The sequence below is a fragment of the Narcine bancroftii genome, chromosome 3, assembly GCF_036971445.1.
Source record: "Narcine bancroftii isolate sNarBan1 chromosome 3, sNarBan1.hap1, whole genome shotgun sequence".
Classification (NCBI taxonomy): Eukaryota; Metazoa; Chordata; class Chondrichthyes; order Torpediniformes; family Narcinidae; genus Narcine; species Narcine bancroftii.
This window is the reverse complement of record NC_091471.1, coordinates 103,856,516-103,876,303: the sequence shown is the minus strand read 5'-3', so window position 1 is coordinate 103,876,303 and position 19,788 is coordinate 103,856,516. Positions and strand designations below refer to the sequence as shown.

The window sequence follows — 19,788 nt, the reverse complement described above, 5'->3', positions numbered from 1 at the left end:
GGTTGATTCTTACCATTAGCCAGTAAATGCAGAGAATTGTTGGCTACCCTACACTTCTGTGCCCATGTTTTGTAATGCAGAGGTTGAAGATGAGCTAGAGGTTTGTGTCAATGTGTCCAGGCTCCAGAAGTGATGTCCAGGAGTACGGATGAGAATGGCCGAACACAAAGTGCATCTGGCCTCTTTTAGCTTGATGTCAGGGATATTTGCAACCCCATTCATAAGAAAGAGGTCTATTAAGCAAAATAATACCCCTTAATAGAAATAATTAATGATATAAATGGTGTTTTAATAGATTATGGTATTTTTAATAGATTATTAAACATAATTCTAGATTCAATTGAAATGAATGATATTGTATTTCCATTGGATTCGAGCGAAAAGATTTTGGTAACATTAAAAAAAATATTCATTAATCATTTGTTGCTCTTAAGGCCAGCATTTATTGCCCAACTGCCTTTGCGAAGGTAGTACTGAGGCACTTCTTGAATTGTTGCAGTCCTTATGGTAGAGATACTTCTATGGTGATGCTGAATGGAGAATTCCAGGATTTAGACCCAAGAAAGAAGGAATAAATCTTTTGGCCAGGGGTTTTCCCTAGCAACTGCTACCCTTTTCCTCTGAATGGTTGACTTTATGGTTTGAAAGGTGTCATCAGATTAGATTCACTAAATAAAAACTATGCATCTTGTTCATGGCACATGCTGTAGCTACTGCCCACCAGGGGTGAATCAAATGAATGTTCAGGGTTATGGATGGATTGCAATTACGCAGGATGCTTTGTCCTTTGTGGTGAAACACAATGCTGGAGAAATTCAGCAGGTCAAATAGCTCCTTTTATACAGCAAAGATAAAAATATATAACCAATGTTTTGGGCTTAAGACTTTCATCAAGAAATTTCAATGTTCAAAATATCATAGGACAATAAATGCACAGGAACTGATTTAAAGAATATGGACCAAATAAAGGCAAATGTGACCAGCCCAAAATGCCAACTTGGTTGACATGGACAAGTTCTGTGCTGTATGACTCCTTGACTAAAATGCTTCTATAGCCATAACATTTGTCAGGTCAAGTTTCAGGACTATGGTGACACCAGACCCCCAAGATATTAATGATATGAGACTCTTTCATTATAACATGTTGAATATTAGGACAGGTAGTCAGGCTCCATTGTTGTAAACAGTCATTATGAATCACTGTTTTATTGTGGCACAAATATTTCTTGCAATTTTTATCAGTTCCTGACTGAATATGGCAAATGTCTACTGCAGGCAGGCATGGTTTGCTTTTATTTTTGATGAGGAGTTGGAAATGGAATTGAACATTGTGCAACCTTGCAACAGAAAGGTACTGTTGAAGCCGAAGTTACTACAGAACTAATATGGTATGTTGTCTGGTCCCATAACCTTTGCTTGTATGCAGTACTCTCAGCCATTTCTTGACACTATGAATTGGCTAAAGACAAGAAGATCTTAGGAGGAAGGCTAAATGGATAATCCACTTGGGGACAGATTGCACTGGAGAGTTTTCAGGTAATTCATTAGGATGTTGCCTCAATTGGAGGACTTTAGCTTGGCTTGTTTTCCAATACAAATTGAGGAGTGACCTGACGGAAGTACATTACATGATTATAGGTATTGTTGGACAGCCAAAATCTTTTTCCTGCATGGCAGGGGCATCAAACACAAGAGGGCATAGGTTTAAAGGGACCTGAGGGTAAGCCTCTTTTGCCAAAAAAAAAACTTATCTGGAATATATAAATAGTTGCCAGGAGGTGGTGAAATCAGATAAAATTATTATGTTGAAGAGGCATGTAGATAGACACTTGAATAGTCAAGTCTTTGCAGGATATGGTCCTAATATGAGCAAATGGATTACGTATGGATGGGCAAAAATGTAGGTTGAAGGCTGGTTTCTGTGCTGAACATGGTTTTGAAAGCTCCAGCCTCTTTTTTAGAACTCACTCATTTGCAACTGGCATTATTGAGGCTGGAGAAGTGCATGGACACTTCTCCACTTGGAGACTGCCTGGTGGAATTACTCTGCAGTGTAATGGAATATATATTTGGGAGATAATTGGTAAAATTAAAGAAGGTTACATATATACACATTTTAAAACAGATCATATTTGAAATGCTGAAGAATTCCTATTCAGTGAACTTTACAGAAACTATGGAGAATGCTATGTACATTCCACAAGTAGGTGCTAATTGAAATGATGTCATCAAATGAATCGACTGGAGACAGGTCGTCTGTGTTGAACATTTTTATAAGGCTTTTGACCTTTCTATAAAGTGCTCACTCAAAGGTAAATGAGAAGTTTTGTTTACCTGAGATAACAGATGGGAGCAAAAGACTAACTCCTATTGTTTGCTGGAGAAGGTGGGGGGGGTGGGGGGTTTGCAAGTGGGAGAGTCACATGGGCTTTCTAGCAGTTGGAAGATGAAGAGGGAGAGACTGAACAGTTGCAGCTGAAGCAAGCAGGAAGCTTGTTGGAATTGAAACAGAAAGCTCCAGAGTGACAGATGGCTGGAAGTGCTATCTGTCTGACTTTTCTCTTGGAATAAGTGAAACGGAAAGGAACTCTGTGGTAGCCTGAAAGAAAGAGGTTATCATCTGGAGAACTCTGATGTGGCAAGTTTCGTCAGCAAGACATTGAGGTGACTAATGATGGTACCTCAGTTGTGGACATCCTGGATCAACAAATCTCTCTCTGCAAACCTCCAAAGAACCTTCCTGAGCGGTAGACATTTACCTTTCAACCACCAAAGCCTGGTGAACTTTATACATATTAAATTCTGTGCACAGTATAAGAAATGCCTGCAACCAGTGAATTTGGAAGAATGAGAAGTGAGATTGAACTGTGAACCAAAGAAATTTTCTTAAATTTACACACACATTATTTACACATGTGGTTAGAATTAAAAGGGGGTTAAGGTTAGTTAAGTTAATAGAGATAAGTTGAAGTTTAATTCTGTTTTCATGTTTAAAGATAATTAAAAACAATTTTTGTTTAAGTAACTACTTGTCTTGGTGAATGTCTATTGCTGCTGGGTTTTGGGGTCCTTTGGGCTCGTAACAGCAGTCAGTATTACACTCAGGGAAAAAAAACAACTATATCTTTATTAATAACACATTGGTTTCAAGAAAAAAATAATTAATCTTGAGCAAACGTAGAGTGGAGTCCACTGTACCTGGGACAGTTGTGGCCTTTTCCAGCTGACTGGCACCAAGGCATTTGAATTAGATCCTGATGATGTGGAAGAAGTACTTCGAGTAACAGCAATGACTTTTGGTTTTCCATTTCTGCATGCAGCACTGTGTTGATCACCATATTTTTGTCCAATAATTGGTGTCTATTGAAATCAAAATGGTATTAAAGAAAAACTAGAAAAATGCACTTGCAGTAAAAACAGAACATTGTAAACGCTCAGAAGGTCATGCAGCAACTGTGGAAAGAGTAACCAACCCCAACCAACAAATTTTCCCCTGCAACCGCTGCAACCATGCTTGCCTGTCCCGCATCGGACTTGTCAGCCACAAACGAGCCTGCAGCTGACGTGGACATTTACCCCTTCATAAATCTTCGTCCGTGAAGCCAAGCCAAAGAAGAAGAACAGTGTCAACCATTCAGAACCATGACCTTTCATCAGACCCTTTCATTTGGCCAAGGAAATAACAAGAAAGTTCACGCTGAAATGTCTCAAGATGCTGAGGTGTAGGGAGTGAAGTGAGGTAAGCAAAACAATGGAAATGTTGGTAATTGAATGGACACCAAGAGATAATGAATGATACAATCAGTTCTGGTACTGACTGAAAGAAGGTGTTGAAGGCTTGTCAATTGCAGATAATTTCTCTGGATGTGTAGATAGAAAGGATGAATGAAATCAAGAGAGAGAAGACAAAAAGGCAATGGCAGCTGCACAATGAAAAATCAAAACTTATTCTGCTGGAGCCAAAGGGGTGAGAGCAAAAGTACAGGAAATGAGCAAATGCGATTGAGTGCTTTGCCAGCTGTGATGGAGAGGCATCCACAATTGGGGAAAAAAAACATAGATATCCAGTGAGCCCTGTTATGGCAGGTCAGCAAAAGAGATTAGATGGAGTTTGAGAAATTGTGAGAATGGGATGCAGTGCTTTGAGGAAGCAGGTGAGAGGTGGTGTAGTCGGAATAATCATGGGAGTCCATGGACTTTAGTGGACATTGTTGCTAACCTAAGAACTGAGGTGAAGATAGAGAAGGGAAGAGGCAGAAATGACAATGCAAATGTAAATAAGGGAAACAATGGAAGGTCAGCAAACAATGGTAGTGGTGGAGCTTGGTCACGAGGAGAGGTGGAAGTTGTTCTGGCTTCTATTTGGGAGGAAGTGAAGATTTTCCAAGGTTGAGGTCAATTTGGCAAATGTTAGCACCAATGTATCATCATTTTGGTGAACTTTATCTCCTCTATCAAAAAATAAAAACAAATCTTCAAAGAGAGCATTGTAAACATCTCCTTTAAGTAAAAATATTTGCTGTAAATTTGTACAATACAAAACAAAAAAAAAAGCAAAATTATACAGGAAAAATGGTTTCACATCAACAAACACTCAGTAGAGGGTTCAACTTGAAAATATATTAATAAAAAATAAATTATTTTCAGTTTCATACCTCAGTGATGTCGAAGTGGAAATCTAGCGTTTTTCCAGGTAGTTCCTTTGAAGCATTGTTCCAAATTTTCGTGAAAGAAATTTCAGGAGATGAGGATGAATCAATTCCATAATTTGTTTTATGTGCCTCATCTGGCACAACAAGGCTGGCTGAACGAGACACCACCAATTTCAGAATGTTAAGTGCTTCTTTCCAATATGGGCTCTAAATAAAATAAATAAACAATGACTGTACATGTAAAGTAAAGAAAGCTTCAATAGCTTGCCTCAGCTACAAATAGGAAAAAGTAAAATGTAATCAATGCTTAAGAGAGCGACAAGAGATGGCTAAGTCATCTGACTGCATAAAAGTTTGACTGGCACTTTTTTTTTGAGGACAATTCTTAACTATTTCCTTTAAAGAAAGCATTTACACCATTCCATTCCCTCTGTGCTGTTCATTCTCTGGATTTGGTTTTGTAATAAGTAATGGTATTTATGCCCTGGCACAGTTGTCGGGTGTCCCATGTTGTTTCCCTTTACATCAGGGATCTCATTTTGTTCAGAAGATAGCTTTCTACAAGTCATACCTGCTCCTGCTCTATTGATCTTGATATCTGCACTTAAATGCCCGTGATCTGGCTCTCAGCAAGTTCCAGATTTCATTGTTCATCCAGGGCTTCTGGTCGGGGAAAACCCTGCATGATTTGGAGGGGACACACTCATCAACAGCTGTTTTGATAGTTATATGACAGCCTTGGTGCACTCATTCGGATTTTCAGCAGGGTCCTTGAATATAGTCCAATCTGCTGACTCGAGGAAGCCCTGTCACCATTCCTCATCCTCCTGTGACCACCTTTAAGCTGTCTTGAACTCCGGAGACTTTCTTTTTAGGTTCTGTTTGTATGAAGGCAGAAGGAGCACAGCCGGGTGATCAGACTTGCCAATGTATGGTCTCGGGAAAGAATGGTAAGCCTTCCTTATCTTGGTGTAGCAGTGATCAAGTGTGCTGGGACCTCTGGTACAGCGGGTTTCATGCTGGTAGTAGTTAGGCTGGGTTTTCTTGACACAGGCCTGGGTAAAGTCACCAACTAAGATTTGTAGTGAATCAGGCTAGGCCGTCTCTTGTTTACTGACCACATCGTGCAGCTCCGCAAGTGTCTGCAGTAATCAACATCAGGAGGAATGTAAACTTGGTGAGAATCACTGATGAGAACTACCAGACTAGATAGAAGAGTCTGCATTTAATCAAGATTTGCTCTAAGGCAGTAGACCAAGAGGTCTATATAATTCCAATGCCTATGCACCACCCAGTATTAATGAAAAAGTAGACACTGCCTCCTCTCCCTTTTCCAGAATTCGAGTTCCGATCCAGTCTATGGATGATGAAACCATCTGGTCAGATAGCGGCGCCTGGTGTGTTTTCTGTTAGCCAGGTACTGCTGCATCAAGCAACTGAGATTTGTCTTACTTGTCTCTAGTAGAGTAGCCTTGCCCTCAGGTCATCAATTTTATTCTCCAGTGACTGGACATTTCAATGGTAGGGGAAGTCTCAGACCCCTTCACTTCAGCCTTGTTTGAATCCTGACCTTCACTCCACAATTCTGATCTCTACCTTTCCCTTTAACGTTTCTCCTCCATTTTAAAATCTTGCTTTTGCATTTTGTTCTGTTGAATGAATATCCCTAAAATAGGACATATGCATTCAATGTTGTAATTAGTGCAGAAAATGCTAAATACCATGGAGGTGGCTTGTTTTTTTATTTAAGCTAGGAAAAATGTTGCACAATGTAAATTTTGCCCTCTTGTGCTTCATTTGATTTGAATAACAGCTGAGCATATTTCTAACATTTTCCATATAATACCTTCATAATGTTTCTTTCTGTTACGATTGGAAATTCTGAATATTTGCCTTTGCTCACTGTTTATTGCCATGAATTTGTTATTTCCTTGGGCAAATGCGCATGCTGAACTAACAGCTGAAATTCCTTCAAAATCCTTTTAGGGTTAAATTACTATGGAAGACAAATACAAATAGAGAGGACATAAAAATTCAAACATTTATTGTAATGAATACTGTACTGACAGGCTTCTCCAGGATCGTAATAGTGCCTTGCGATTGAGATTTCTATCACAAAAACCCACCTTCTCATCTATAGATTCTTTGGACAGTATCTTCCAGTCTATATAGTTTTAACAGTTTAGACAGCAGAGCCAAGATTAACAAGAAGCAATATGTATCTGCATAAAAACAAATACTTTCCTTCCTCGGTCAGCCTCAAGTTCACTGCATTTAAAAAGTCAAAGATTTAAAAGCAAATAACAAATTACAGATTGTGAAGAACAAGTTTTTAATTTATACTGTTCCCTCCACTGTCATAAATGCTGATGTTATCTTGATGCAATAAATATACAATGTAAAAAAAAAAGCACCATATATATCTCAGACATTTTAATGCAGGTTTATTTAAAATGCAAGAATCTGTGCTGCTTTCCTGTGCATGAACTTGCATCAAGTAAAAATCCCATATGTAAAATAGGAACTTAAACATTATTCTAAATTTAAATTTAGACAGGCTATTTCAGCCCAGGAGTCCGTGCCACCCAATTAACCAATACCCTCGGATGTTTTGAACGGTGGGAGGAAACTGCAGTACCCAAGGAAAACATATAGAGACGTGGAAAGAACGTACCAAGTCCTTACAGACAGCACGTGATTCGAACCCACGTCCCAATCCCTTGCTCTGGAAAGGCAATGCGCCAACCATGCCGTCCTAGTTGTTTTTTTAAATATAATTCAAACCAAAAAAATAAGGAACATCTGGTTTCTCAAACCGTTACAGAACTCAACAGGCAACAAAAATGAATTAATGATGCAATTTAAAGCTATAATTTAGATATCATCATGGCAACCTTCAATTTTGTAGTAGTTTCACTTCAAAAGTAGCTAATTCTTCTTAAAAAAACAAGAGCACATAATTTGTAAATTCTGATTTTTATTCAACAATGCTCATTTTTGCAGGCATCTCCCTGAGGTTCTCTTGTCAAGATGTGGCTTGACATGTTAAGGAAATCCAGCATTTTCTGTTTTTATATTCCCTATGTGTCAGATGGAAGTTGACATAATGCTTACAATGCAAGTTACAAACTGACGCCATCAAATTATGTCACAAAGCTAGATTTGGATATTGGAAAGATATTCCATTAATAGATCAAAATATCCGTAATACAGTCACGTTCTTGAGCAATTACATACTCGCATACTCGTACATATTTAGGGGAAAAAAAATCATGACTTCTAATAAACCAGTGTGATTATTGACTCACCTGCACATATTTCCCAATGATCTTCATGATCTCCAAATTAAATTGTTTGACTGGCGCTCCAGAGAGGTCAATATGACTCAGAAGGCTATATATAATTTGTAGTAATGATTGTTGCATACTAGTTAGACCTTTTTCTAACAACTGAAGAGAAAAATCATATATAGGTAAAGTTTTTGCAATCATTTCTCTGTATATTTATGCTCTGAAAGCATCTGACAAACTCCATTTTAATTCATTGCAATCTATCCCAATGCAAGAAAGTAATTATCACAAGCGTTTACACAGTAAATTACAATTTAATAAATTCTGCATTATAAAGTAATTGCAGTGGGAGCAGCTTTGTTCACAGCAAGTCAGAGCAAATCAAAATTATGCCAAATATATGGCAAGGCTAAGCTAAGGGGATTTACTGCATGTTTCATCTTAAAACAGGGGTGAGAGTTGCAGCTGTACTTATGTCACAGAGTGGAGCTTCCAAAATAAGGAGTGCAAAACTCATAAAGCGCATTTGATAGGTCACAATATCCATTGATTTACAAGCCCATTACTGTAGGACAACAAATAAAGGAAAAAGAAAAAAATTCTAAATTTGTAGAATGCAAGACTCCCAATTAAAGCAGATATGCAATTTGTGAAAAATTTGTTTAGATCAACAAGCCAGGATCAAGAAATTTGATCAATGCAGAATGAAACCAGCAGTGGAAGAATGGGATAGTATTGGATGATAAATGGAAGAAGCAATGAAATAGAAGGAACAAGGGGTAGAGGTCAGAATTCTGGGAATCCATCAATTAACTGAAAAGAAGCTACATAACAAAACACCAATTCTATCACAGAAAAGGTAAGTTAAACCTCAAAAAATTACCTCAGCTAAGTATGTGACCAGGTTAAAAGTGATTTCTGAGAATGCATCATGGAGGTATCGGCAAACCACATTAATCCAATTTGAACTATCTCGCGAATAACTGTGTGTGCTATACAGGCTCATCATGTGAGCCAGATTGGACAGTGTGGCTGTTTTTTCTTCTGCACAAACCTGAGGAGGAAGGAATGAGTTGTTCAACAATAAGGAAACAGTATATGGACAGAAACCAACTTATTTTTTGCTTATAACTTTTAAAAAATTGAATTGTTCACTACTTGAGCTTAATTTATTTTGCAAAGTGTTGGTGAGAAATATTTTTACATATTCTTGTGACTATAATTGAAATGAATTTAATCACCAAATAAATATCTCAAGTTTCTAAGAAATAAAAGAATGTATTTATTTTCATGCTATTTTATTTCTCGCTCAAGTATTGTGAAATGGCTGAAGCCCAGTTAAAAGAAGCTGGCTTGTTTTGCTTAAAAGAAAACAAAACTTAAAAGAATGTATTTATTTTCATGCTATTTTAAGTTTTGTTTTCTTTTAAGCAAAACAAGCCACCTTCTTTTAACTGGGCTTCAGCCATTTCACAATACTTGAGCGAGTTTTCTAATGAACAGATATTGTTCCTACATTTGCAAAAGTAAGAGCAGACCTGTCATTCCTACAAGTCTGTTTCACCCTTCATTAAGATCATGGCTGATCCAGTCTTGGTCTTGTAACTACTTTCTGATCTCTCCTAACACTCCTGGAGTTCAAGGGTATCAGCCTCTGCTTTGAACACATTGAATGACTCCACCTCCACTGTTCTCTAGGGTAGAGAATTTCAAAAACACATGACCCTCATCTCTTCCCGAGATACGCAAATTATTTTTCTGAAACTATGCCTCCTAGATCACAAAACCCCTACTTTTTGCATTCACCTGTCAATCTTCCTTGTTTCAATAAGATCACTTCTTCACCCTGATGAGTGCTGGCCTAGCCTGATTAATCCTTCTTTGTATATTAAAACCCCAGTCTATCTTTTTTACACTACCTTCAATTTGAAGCAACAAAAAAAATTGCACACTCTAAGTGCACTGCATTTATACTTCATATCCCTTGAAAAAAAGACCAAAATTCCATTAGTCTTCCCTATCACTTGCAGAACTGGCAAACTAATTTTGTGTTTCAGATGTTAGTACCCCTAGATCCTCTGTAAATTCTTTCTGTTTAAAAATAATTTCCTTTCTCATTCTTCCTTCATAAGAGGATCTCATATTTTCCAAAATTGTGCTCCATATGCCAACTTCTTGTTTAATCATTTAACCTATCCAGAACCTTCTGAATGTTCTTTGTATCCTTCTCAAAAATTGCTAACCCGCTTATTTGTGCATCAGCATCAAACTTGACTACAATATATCTAGTCCCTTATCTAAGTCACCCAATCCTCCTTTTAGTTAAAATTTGATCACGAGGGCTGCACTTGCTAAACTTGAATTGTTTCTCCAGCAGAGTGCTCTTACTTGAATTGTTGAGTCATTTTCTAAAAGGCATCCACAACAGACTAATCTGTACTGACACATCCAATGGCATTAGTCCTCTATCATATGGGAATTTTCCAAAGAATAACTGACATGAATTATTTTGATTTAAGAAATTGTTCATAATTGGGTACATACCTTTGCTATTCTGTCAGCGGTTTCCTTGCAGAATTGAGTTGGGTTATCAAAATGTTGAATTAAATGAGGTAGCAGGCAGAGAATATTTAATGGGAATCCTGAAAATAAATGTAAGTAATGTCAAATCCAAATTATAACTATAGGAAATATTTAGTCAATAGTTTAAAGGATAAATAACTGCCTATCAATTTGATTTCATTAAAATTGAGAGTAAACCAATCAAACTTATTCAGCTAAATTTGAGTTACCTGACCCAAAGAAAACAATATCTAGCCCTCTTTTTCTGCTGACAAGGTGATAAAAATAGCCTATAAATTGGAATTACTGCAGAATTGATGCAAATTAACTTTTTAGTAATTACTGAAATCACCATTAATCCTCACCACAGCCCGTCAATACCAGCACTTCACACAGTTTTAGCTTTTCTACATTATTTCTAATTTCTGATTAGAAATTTCTAATTTCTAGTAGTGACACTTTATTCAATAGCTCCAGTACCTTTCCTCTTAGAAAGGTATTCAGAACTCCAACATAGTATTCTATCTGCCATTTAACCAATGTTTCATAGAAATCCAATCTCACTGCATCCTGCATGTGTTTAAAATTCATAATCCTACTTGATTTATTTTTAAGAACAGCTTACCTGTCTAAATTAATGAGAACATTCTTTTGAAAAAGATAAACGTGAATGAAAAAATTTGCTGGATAGTGCTCAGTCTGTCTTAATCCACACACACTCACACACACACACACACTCACACACACACACACACACACTCACACACTCACACACACACTCACTCACACACACACACACACACTCACACACACACTCACTCACACACACACACACTCACACACACACTCACACACACACTCACACACACACACACACACACACACTCACACACACACACTCACACACACACACTCACACACACACACATACTCTTCTTGATTCACATAAATTCGACTATTCATGGCATGATGATTCCATGCATCAAGCAACAAGATCACTACCATAGCACATAGTGGTCTGCAAGCAAGGAGTAGCTGCAAATGGTGGATCTGGAGGCCCTTCATCTAATTGTCCAGATGGCTTAACGTTACCCCATTGGGGTTATAGTCTTTTAAACTGTGTTTAAATGCCTTTGATAATCAGGACCATTTAAAAATTATCGTGTCTGGGCATTCCATGTCACATTGGAAAGAAGGTTTTTTATATGATGAAAAATTACTGTTTACAAATGTGAACCTACCTCTTTCAGCATATTGATTGTCTTAGTAAATGACATGTAATCTGACTGATACAAACAATATGCTTAAAGAAACTGTCTCCTCAGGATGTTGCATGACCTGCTGAAACCCTCCAGCACCCCAGTAGCCTCTTTTAAATTGCAGCACCTGGATAGCCCTCCTGGGATCCAGGTGCGATTACTGGGGCAAAGGTGCGAGAAGCACCTTTTAAATTGCAGGGGATCGACCCATTAAATTGCCAATCCCTGATTTGAGGAGGATCCCACCCTCGCGATAACATGGTAAGTGACATGTCTCGCACTCATGGGAACTAACAGTAGTCAGTCTCCCCACCCCCCAGCCCGTCAGTCGCCCCCCGTTAGTCACCACCCACCGTCCATCACCACCTCCCCAGTCAGTCACCCCCCCCCCCACCATCGATCGTGCCACCCCCAGCAATGTCCCACTGCCACGAATGTTGAGCTGTCACTGCGAATTGGAGTGGCTTTCGCAGCAGCAGCAGTTCGTGGCCCCGACCTCTCTCTTCCCCGATCATGGCACCCCCCCCCCCCCCACGGCAATGATCTCACTCCTCCCGATTGTGGTCCCCCCTCTCCCCCAACTACGGCAGCGACCTCTCTCCCCTCGATCGTGGCACCCCCTCCGTGGCAGCGGCCTCTCCCCCCATGGCAGCGACCTCACTCCCCTCGATTGTGGCCCCCCCTCTCTCTCCACCCCCGGGCCTCGTGGCAGCAACCCCTCTCTTCCCCCCAGATCGCGGCAGACACTTCAGCCAGGGTTTTCCCTGTGATGCCAGCGCGCAAGCGCTGATATCACCGTAGTAATCAGGTCAGCCATTTTCCTGTTCAAATCGCCTCTGGATGTGACCTAGTAAGTTTAACTGGGTACCCTGACTACCTCGGAGGTAGGTCAGGAATCCAGTTGGATTCCGATAGGGTTGACCAGGTCAGACCCTTTCTAACTGCCGTGTAACTGGGGCGCTTACCGGGCAAATTGCCCGCTTAACCTCATTTTACATGGCAGTTTGAAAGGGCCTACTGTTTGCTCAATATTCCAGCATCTGCAGATTAAGATGCTGGTTATGAGTTTAAACAAGAGCCTCCTAAACTCCCCCATCAATTCCTGTCTGTCCTTTGCCTCATCCATTGTCAAGTTGAACCTAAACATAAACTTGATGAGCAATGCATCATATTTGGTATGAAAATTAATTTTTCTAATTTTATGTAATCTCTACCCCCACCTGATTCCACTGTACCCATCTCTTCTTTACCTACTCCTGTACTTATGTTCCGCTCTAACTCTCTTTCTGTCCTCTAACTTTTCTCTCCCATTCCCTCTTCACAATGGTTTCTTCCTCAATCTGTATCTCCATGTCCCACACCTTCTGATCTATATCACATCTGGGCTCCTCTGCCACCATCTTTCCCCCTTTATGTATGTAACTTCACCTATTTCTATTTTAGTCTTGATGAAGAGTTCAGGCCCAAAATATTGACTGACCATTTCTAACCACGTATGCTGTCTGGTCTGTTGAGTTCCTCCAGGAATTGTTTATCTATTCAAGATTCCACCAACTGTAGCTTTTGTGCTTTTTGCAGATAGAATGTTTTTCCAGGGAAGAAATAAATTGGTATTTGAGGTATTAGTTTTTTCCCCATTTGTTATGTGTTATGTCCTTATTGGGACAATCTTAGCAAATTTGGGCTTCCCAAGAGATGAAGAATATTTTTTACAGTTCTGTTGACCAAACCTCAAGTTTTACCATCCCAAAATTAAATATGGTAAGAATTACAAAAGTAGTAATAAAGTAAATTTAGAAATCGAAAATTAAGATCATACCTGCCACCTGAGCTGGATCCACCAGAGTATGTCTAGAGATGGAGATTAGTTTGCTCAAAAGATGAACTGTCATCTCCTGAGTGGAAGCTGAGGTAAAGCCCTTTAGAAATAATTGCTGAAGTCCAGGAAAGTTGGTCCATTTCAATTTGCTCTGTACTTTTTCAATTTTCTCCCGACTCTCCGATTTATCCAGAGGCAAATGTGTGAGTAATTTGTTGAGCAACTTTAGTGCTAAAAGATATTCATATTCATAGTCTGACTCCAGTAGAGCTGCAGCAATCCAGAAAATGGTGGCCATTAGGCTACTCGGGTCAGTGGTTGGATGCTGGTCGGGCATTTCTCCCTCTCTAAGAGAGGACAGGCTTCGAGTCCTCGCTAGGTTACCATAGTTCACCCTTGTTTCCAAAATATCCAGTGTATTACTTCGCCGTCTGTCAGAACGTCTATCTCCAAGCAAACTGGCTCGCAAGGAGTTACTTCTTGCATGACAACTATAATGTGTCAGGAAACTACTGGTGTTGAGTGGGCTTGTGCTTAGGTTGAGTTGTCCAGTGCTTTTCCTGTTAGCTGCCAACTTGGTGCCCATGAGTGAATCTGTCAAATGTGTACTGTAACAAGGACAGACACAAAAGATCATTTGGCATGATTAAGCAGAATGCAGCTATGAACATCAAATGCAGAATAAGAGAATTTTCTTTCTATTCCCAAATTTCCTTTATGTCCTCTCAACTTCATTTCACTTCAGTTTAATAAGAGAAACTTCTAAAACATGAAAGGAATAGAATGTTCAAACATGCTCTACCAAACTAGACACTCATGGTTGATTATCCAAATTCAGTACCCAATAACATTCTTCATAATTGTATATTTTCTGCATACTATATTTTCAATTCTGAACTCTTCCTTGTTCCCTTAAGCATATCAATGAAGGCCACTTTTAAAATTTCTTCCAAATTACTTCATTTTGTTTTCCAAAGCATTTATTTTCTGATTCTTTTTTACTTTTCCTATCCTCTTTTAAGGGCTTGGACATTCTTCTAATGAAAATACACTGCATGAATGAAAACCTCTATTATTCAAAAGATGGTATTACATTATAGGGATGAAGTGAAAATTATTCACAAACAGAAAATAATATTCTGAAAATACAGGGGACAGGTATGTTTGGAGCCAGGTCAAAGCATCCTTCTTACAATTATCTTTCCTCTTTTCACCCACTCCACAATTTCTCAAAAAGCAAAATACTAATCAGAACTTTAGTTTAATGCATGGAGATCAAAAAGTATATTCTTCCAAATACACCTGTCCCCTGGCACAGGTACACAATCCTTTATCCAAACATCTAAAATCTGGAAAGCTCCAAAATCCGGCAAGTGGGGAGAGAGACGGCAGCGTGAGTCATGCGGGCGGGAGAACGGCAGCGTGACTCGGGTGGGCGGGAGACTGGCAGCGGGACTTGGGCGGGCGAGGGGGAGAGAACGGCAGCGTGACTCGGGTGGGCGGGAGACTGGCAGCGGGACTTGGGCGGGCGAGGGGGAGAGACTGGCAGCGCGACTTGGGCGGGCGAGGGGGAGAGACCGGCAGCGCGACTTGGGCGGGCGAGGGGGAGAGACCGGCAGCGCGACTTGGGCGGGCGAGGGGGAGAGACCGGCAGCGCGACTTGGGCGGGTGAGGGGGGAAGAGACCGGCAGCGCAACTTGGGCGGGTGAAGGGGGAGACCGGCAGCGTGAGTCAGGCAGGCGAGTTGGCAGCGCAACTGGAAGGGGGTGGGGGTGGATACGGCAGCACAATTCAGGTGGGCTTAAATCTGGTTTTCCGATATCTGGAAAAATCCGAAATTCGCAACACACTGTCCCCCAACGGTTCCGGATAAAGGATTGTGTACCTGTACAGCAATTGACACATTTCTTCCATTTTTTGAGATGGGGTCCCTTCAATATGACAAGACCAAACACAACACCAAACCATTTTGCAGAGTACCTGTATTCCATGAAAATAATGATCTTTCAGTTTAATTGTCTGTATCAGTTTCACTCAGAATTCTTACGTCATTGAGCTCTACCATTATCAAAATGATACTCATTGCCAGCCTGAGGATAAGTCTGAATGCCAGCTGAGTATCAGTATGTGTGCTGAGCCCACTACTCTATTCATTATACACCCATGCTTGTGTGGCCAGACACAATTATAATACTATCTACAAGTTTGCAGATGACAATATAGTAGTCAGCAGATTCACAAGCGGCAACAAGTGTACAGGAGCGAGACAGATCAGCTTGCTGAATGGTGTAACTACAACAGCCTTGCGCTCAATGTCCGCAAAACCAAAGACATGATTGTGGATTTCAGGAGGAAGTCAGGGGAACACAACCCAGTCCTCATAGAGGGTTCAGTAGTGGAAAGGGTCAAGAACTTTAAATTCCTACATGTCAACATCTTCGATCTGTACTGGAGCCTCCATGTTGATGCAATCACAAAGGCGGCTTGCCAGCGGATATACTTTGTGAGGTGTCTAAGGAGATTTGGTAAGTCACTAGACTCTCGTAAATTTCTATAGGTGTATCACGGAGAGCATTCTGGCTGGTTGCATCACTCCCTGGTATGGAGGCGCCAACTCTCGGGACAAGAATTAACTCCAGAGTTAACTTGGCCTGCAACATCACAGGCACCAGACCTCACTCCATTGAGGACATGAAATGGTGTCTTAAAAAAACAGTCTCTATCCTCAAAGACCCCCACCATCCAGTGTTGTGTTTGCACTCACACAATTAAGACTTGGAGTTGTGATGCTTTCTCATCATTTACTTCTATTAGACTAACCTGGCTACTGACACACAGGCTTATATATATATGAAAGGGTGACATCATGATGTGGGTGTCATGATGTCCAGCAGAGGGCGAGCTTATACACAACACTCATTTCCCCCACCCCGTGCAGTTAATGCTGACTGGGCCCTTCAAACTAATAAGATTACATTGGGCCCAAGACTACAAGTGAGAATTAGAATACATCTCATAAGTAATTATAATTATAAAAGGAAAAGTATTTAACAATAATCAGGGCACATTCTTTAAAGTGTTCAGATTGCCTTCTTTCTCTTTTGCTGTAAATCCCGTAGATAGTCGGGTCGGCGGTCGAGTTGGCAGTGACTGCCCACTGTCACTGACCTTTGGTGGCGACTGCTTGTCTTCGCTGCCCTCCTGGCAGCATGACTCAGTTATTGGACTCCTCACTGGACTGCCCGGCTCCGCAACCATCTTAGCCCCCACCTCACTCGATGTGAGGGGTGGGGTGGTGGGGCAGGAAACAGCAGGTCTGGTTCCACCTCCTCCAGTTCATGAGGCAGTTCATGGTCAAAGCTCTTAATTGGTCAATGTGTTGCTTCCACAATCTGTCCCCCACTGGAACAGAGTATGAGCAGGGGCTCAATTTTTGTAAGGTGACTCCTACCACCCATGGGTCTTTATATTGTCAATAATACTATACCAGAACTCTCTCTCCCACTTCCAATGTTCTAGGTGAGGTTTGTGGCGATGCTTTTTTTTTTGCAATCAAAGACCCAGATCTGGATGAACTGTGGACAGCCCGGTCCGCAGGTTGTACCAAACATTAGTTGTGCTGTGGTGCATTTTGTGGTAGAATGTGGCGTGGTTCTGTACCCCAATAGGAAATCTGTGATTTTGTGTGTCCAGGGGGGGATTTAGAAGTTTCATGGTTTTCATTGCTTTTTTGAATGTTTGTTCAAAACGATCTGCCTCCCCATTAGTACTTAGGTGATAAGGTATGGACAAAATATGTCTGATATTGTTGTCATGCATAAATTTAAAAAAAAAATTCTGATGTAAATTGATGCCCATTGTCCATAACTAATTCATGAGCCAATCCATAAGTGGCAAAGATAGCTCGTAGAGGGTCAATTGTGGGATCTGCTTTGGTATTTTTCAGCTGTGAAACACTGGCCAATTGGAGAGTGCATCCACAGCTATTAGGAAAGTCTCACCCATGAATGGTCCAGTGAAGTCTACATGAATCTGATGCCAAGGTTTGGATGGCCATTTCCATGAGTTAGCTTCAGCTTGCAGCATTTTTGGCTCTATTGTCTGACAGACGTTGCATTCTCTTACTGTTGTTTCACTGTCTCTGTCTATGGAGGGCCACCAGACATGCATCCAGGCCAGTGCCTTCATTCATACACCGGATGGTTGTGGTGCAGTTCTGATAACATGGTAATTTGCCATTTGGCTGGAATAATTGTACGGGTACCCCATAATAAACATCCTCTTTCAACTGATAGTTCATGGTGGCATGTGGGATAAGGTTTAGATCTTCTGGAATGACTTCAGATTCGGGCCACCCATTAAGGGCGAAGAATAGGATCTTGCTTAATGTTGCCTCTTTTCCGGGTTTCCTTTCTGATCATCTGGGCTGTAATGAGCAGTCGTTGAAGTTGTTCTTAGTCGATGGTGCTGCCTCTATTGTCCATTTAATAATTTCTTCTCGTTGTTCTTTCTCGGGTAGCGGCATGAATGATAAGGCATCTGCATGGCTGTTGAGTATTCCTGGTTTATGTTTTATATCAGTTTTACTCCGCTAATAGTATGACCCATCTTTGAATTCTGGTCACAGTTAATACTGCTATACCTTTGTAATACCCCAGGATTAAACTAAGAGGCTTGTTGTCTGTGATCAGGGTGAATTCTTTTTTTAACGTAAAGATATTAGTGGAATTTTTTTTACACCAAAAATGATTGCCAATCCTTTTACTAGTTGGGCGTGATTGTGTTTGCTTGTGGTTAATGTTCGCGAAGCATATGCTTCTGGTTCCTCACCTTTTTCTGTGATTTGGGATAGTACAGCTCCTAATCCCACTGGTGAAGCATCCACGGATAGTGTAACTTCTTTACTAGGGTCATAGTGGATCAGCACCTCATTTGTTGACGTATTTCCTTTAGTTGATCAACTGTGTTTTTAGTTTCTGTGTTCCCATACCATGTTTGATCTTTCTTGAGTAATTGGTTCAGCGGGCTGCATAGTGTAGACATAATAGGGATGTTTTCGGTAGTGATTAATTGTAAGACTGTAATTTCGGACTGTAATTCTGATTTGTTAGTTGGGTATGGGGCCTTGCAAATGGCTTCTGTTCCTGCTCGATTCATTCGCACCCCCTCGTTGTCGATTGTAAACCCAAGGTATGTTACTGAGGGGCACACGAAGACAAATTTGTCCTTTTGTAATTGTATATTAGCCTGTTGTAGTCTGGTTAAAACCTTTTCAAGGGTTTGTAAGTGTTCACTATCATTTCGGCCCGCGATGATGGTATCATCTAGTTAACAGCCAACTGAGAGTCCATGTAGTAATTTGTCCATCGTTGCTCGAAAAATCACAGGTGCTGCTGAACATCCGTTAGGCAGGTGTATCGGTGAACAGTCCCAGATGGGGATTGATTGTCACATATTCCCTTGATTTTTTGTGTCCGATTCTATCTGTTGATATGCTTGAGACAAATTTAGTTTTGTGAATTTTTGCCCTCTATTTAGTGCTTGGAACAATTCTTCTGCCTTGGGCATTGGGTGTTCGGGTATTTTGAGTGATGGATTGATTTTGTAATTGCCACAAATGCAAATCTTACCATTTGTTTTTCGTATGGGTACGATGGGCGCTGTCCAAGCACTGTATTGTTTTGGTTCTAATATGGCTTCATGTTTTAGTCTGTTTAATTCAGCTTCAATTTTTCCTTTCATAGCAAATGGGACTGTTCTGACTTTGAAGAATTTTGGTTCTGCATTATCTTTTAATTGCAGTTTGGCTTGAACACCTTTCATTGGGCTGTTATCATCATCGTTGCCATGTTGCCTCTCTCTCTCTGCAATTGTTTTGACTTTAGCTGCCTGTTTATTTGCAGGCCACCTGTGCTTTAGAACCAGACATTTAGCTTTGATATGTCCTTCTGTTTTGCAATGGTTGCATTTAGAATTTTTGAAGAAACAGTTTTCTGGTCAGTGGTTGAATTTCCCACAACTTAAGTATTGTTGGTGGGAAGACCTCCCAACCAGTAGGTCTGGTTGACCCACATCCAAGTTTTTATCTGCCATTTCAGAGTTGCAGGCAATTCTGTATGCAATCTGTAATGTAATGTCTTGATCCATTCCTAATAATTTTTGCATTGTTTGGTTATTTGCCAGCCCCATCGCTAATCTATCTTGCA

At 40.4% G+C, this 19,788-nt stretch overlaps 1 protein-coding gene across 1 annotated transcript in view; it reads right to left on the bottom strand.

The window, feature by feature from the left end:
• fryl (furry homolog, like) overlaps positions 1-19,788 on the bottom strand; it is a 345,361-nt gene that overhangs the window by 59,325 nt on the left and 266,248 nt on the right. Inside the window, exons 44-49 of the mRNA XM_069924697.1 lie at positions 13,583-14,190; positions 10,487-10,584; positions 8,826-8,996; positions 7,961-8,101; positions 4,656-4,859; positions 3,199-3,360 (exon numbers count right to left, since the gene is read on the bottom strand). Of these exons, the coding sequence (XP_069780798.1) occupies positions 3,199-3,360; positions 4,656-4,859; positions 7,961-8,101; positions 8,826-8,996; positions 10,487-10,584; positions 13,583-14,190 (1,384 nt within the window). The remainder of the gene's footprint in view (positions 1-3,198; positions 3,361-4,655; positions 4,860-7,960; positions 8,102-8,825; positions 8,997-10,486; positions 10,585-13,582; positions 14,191-19,788) is intronic.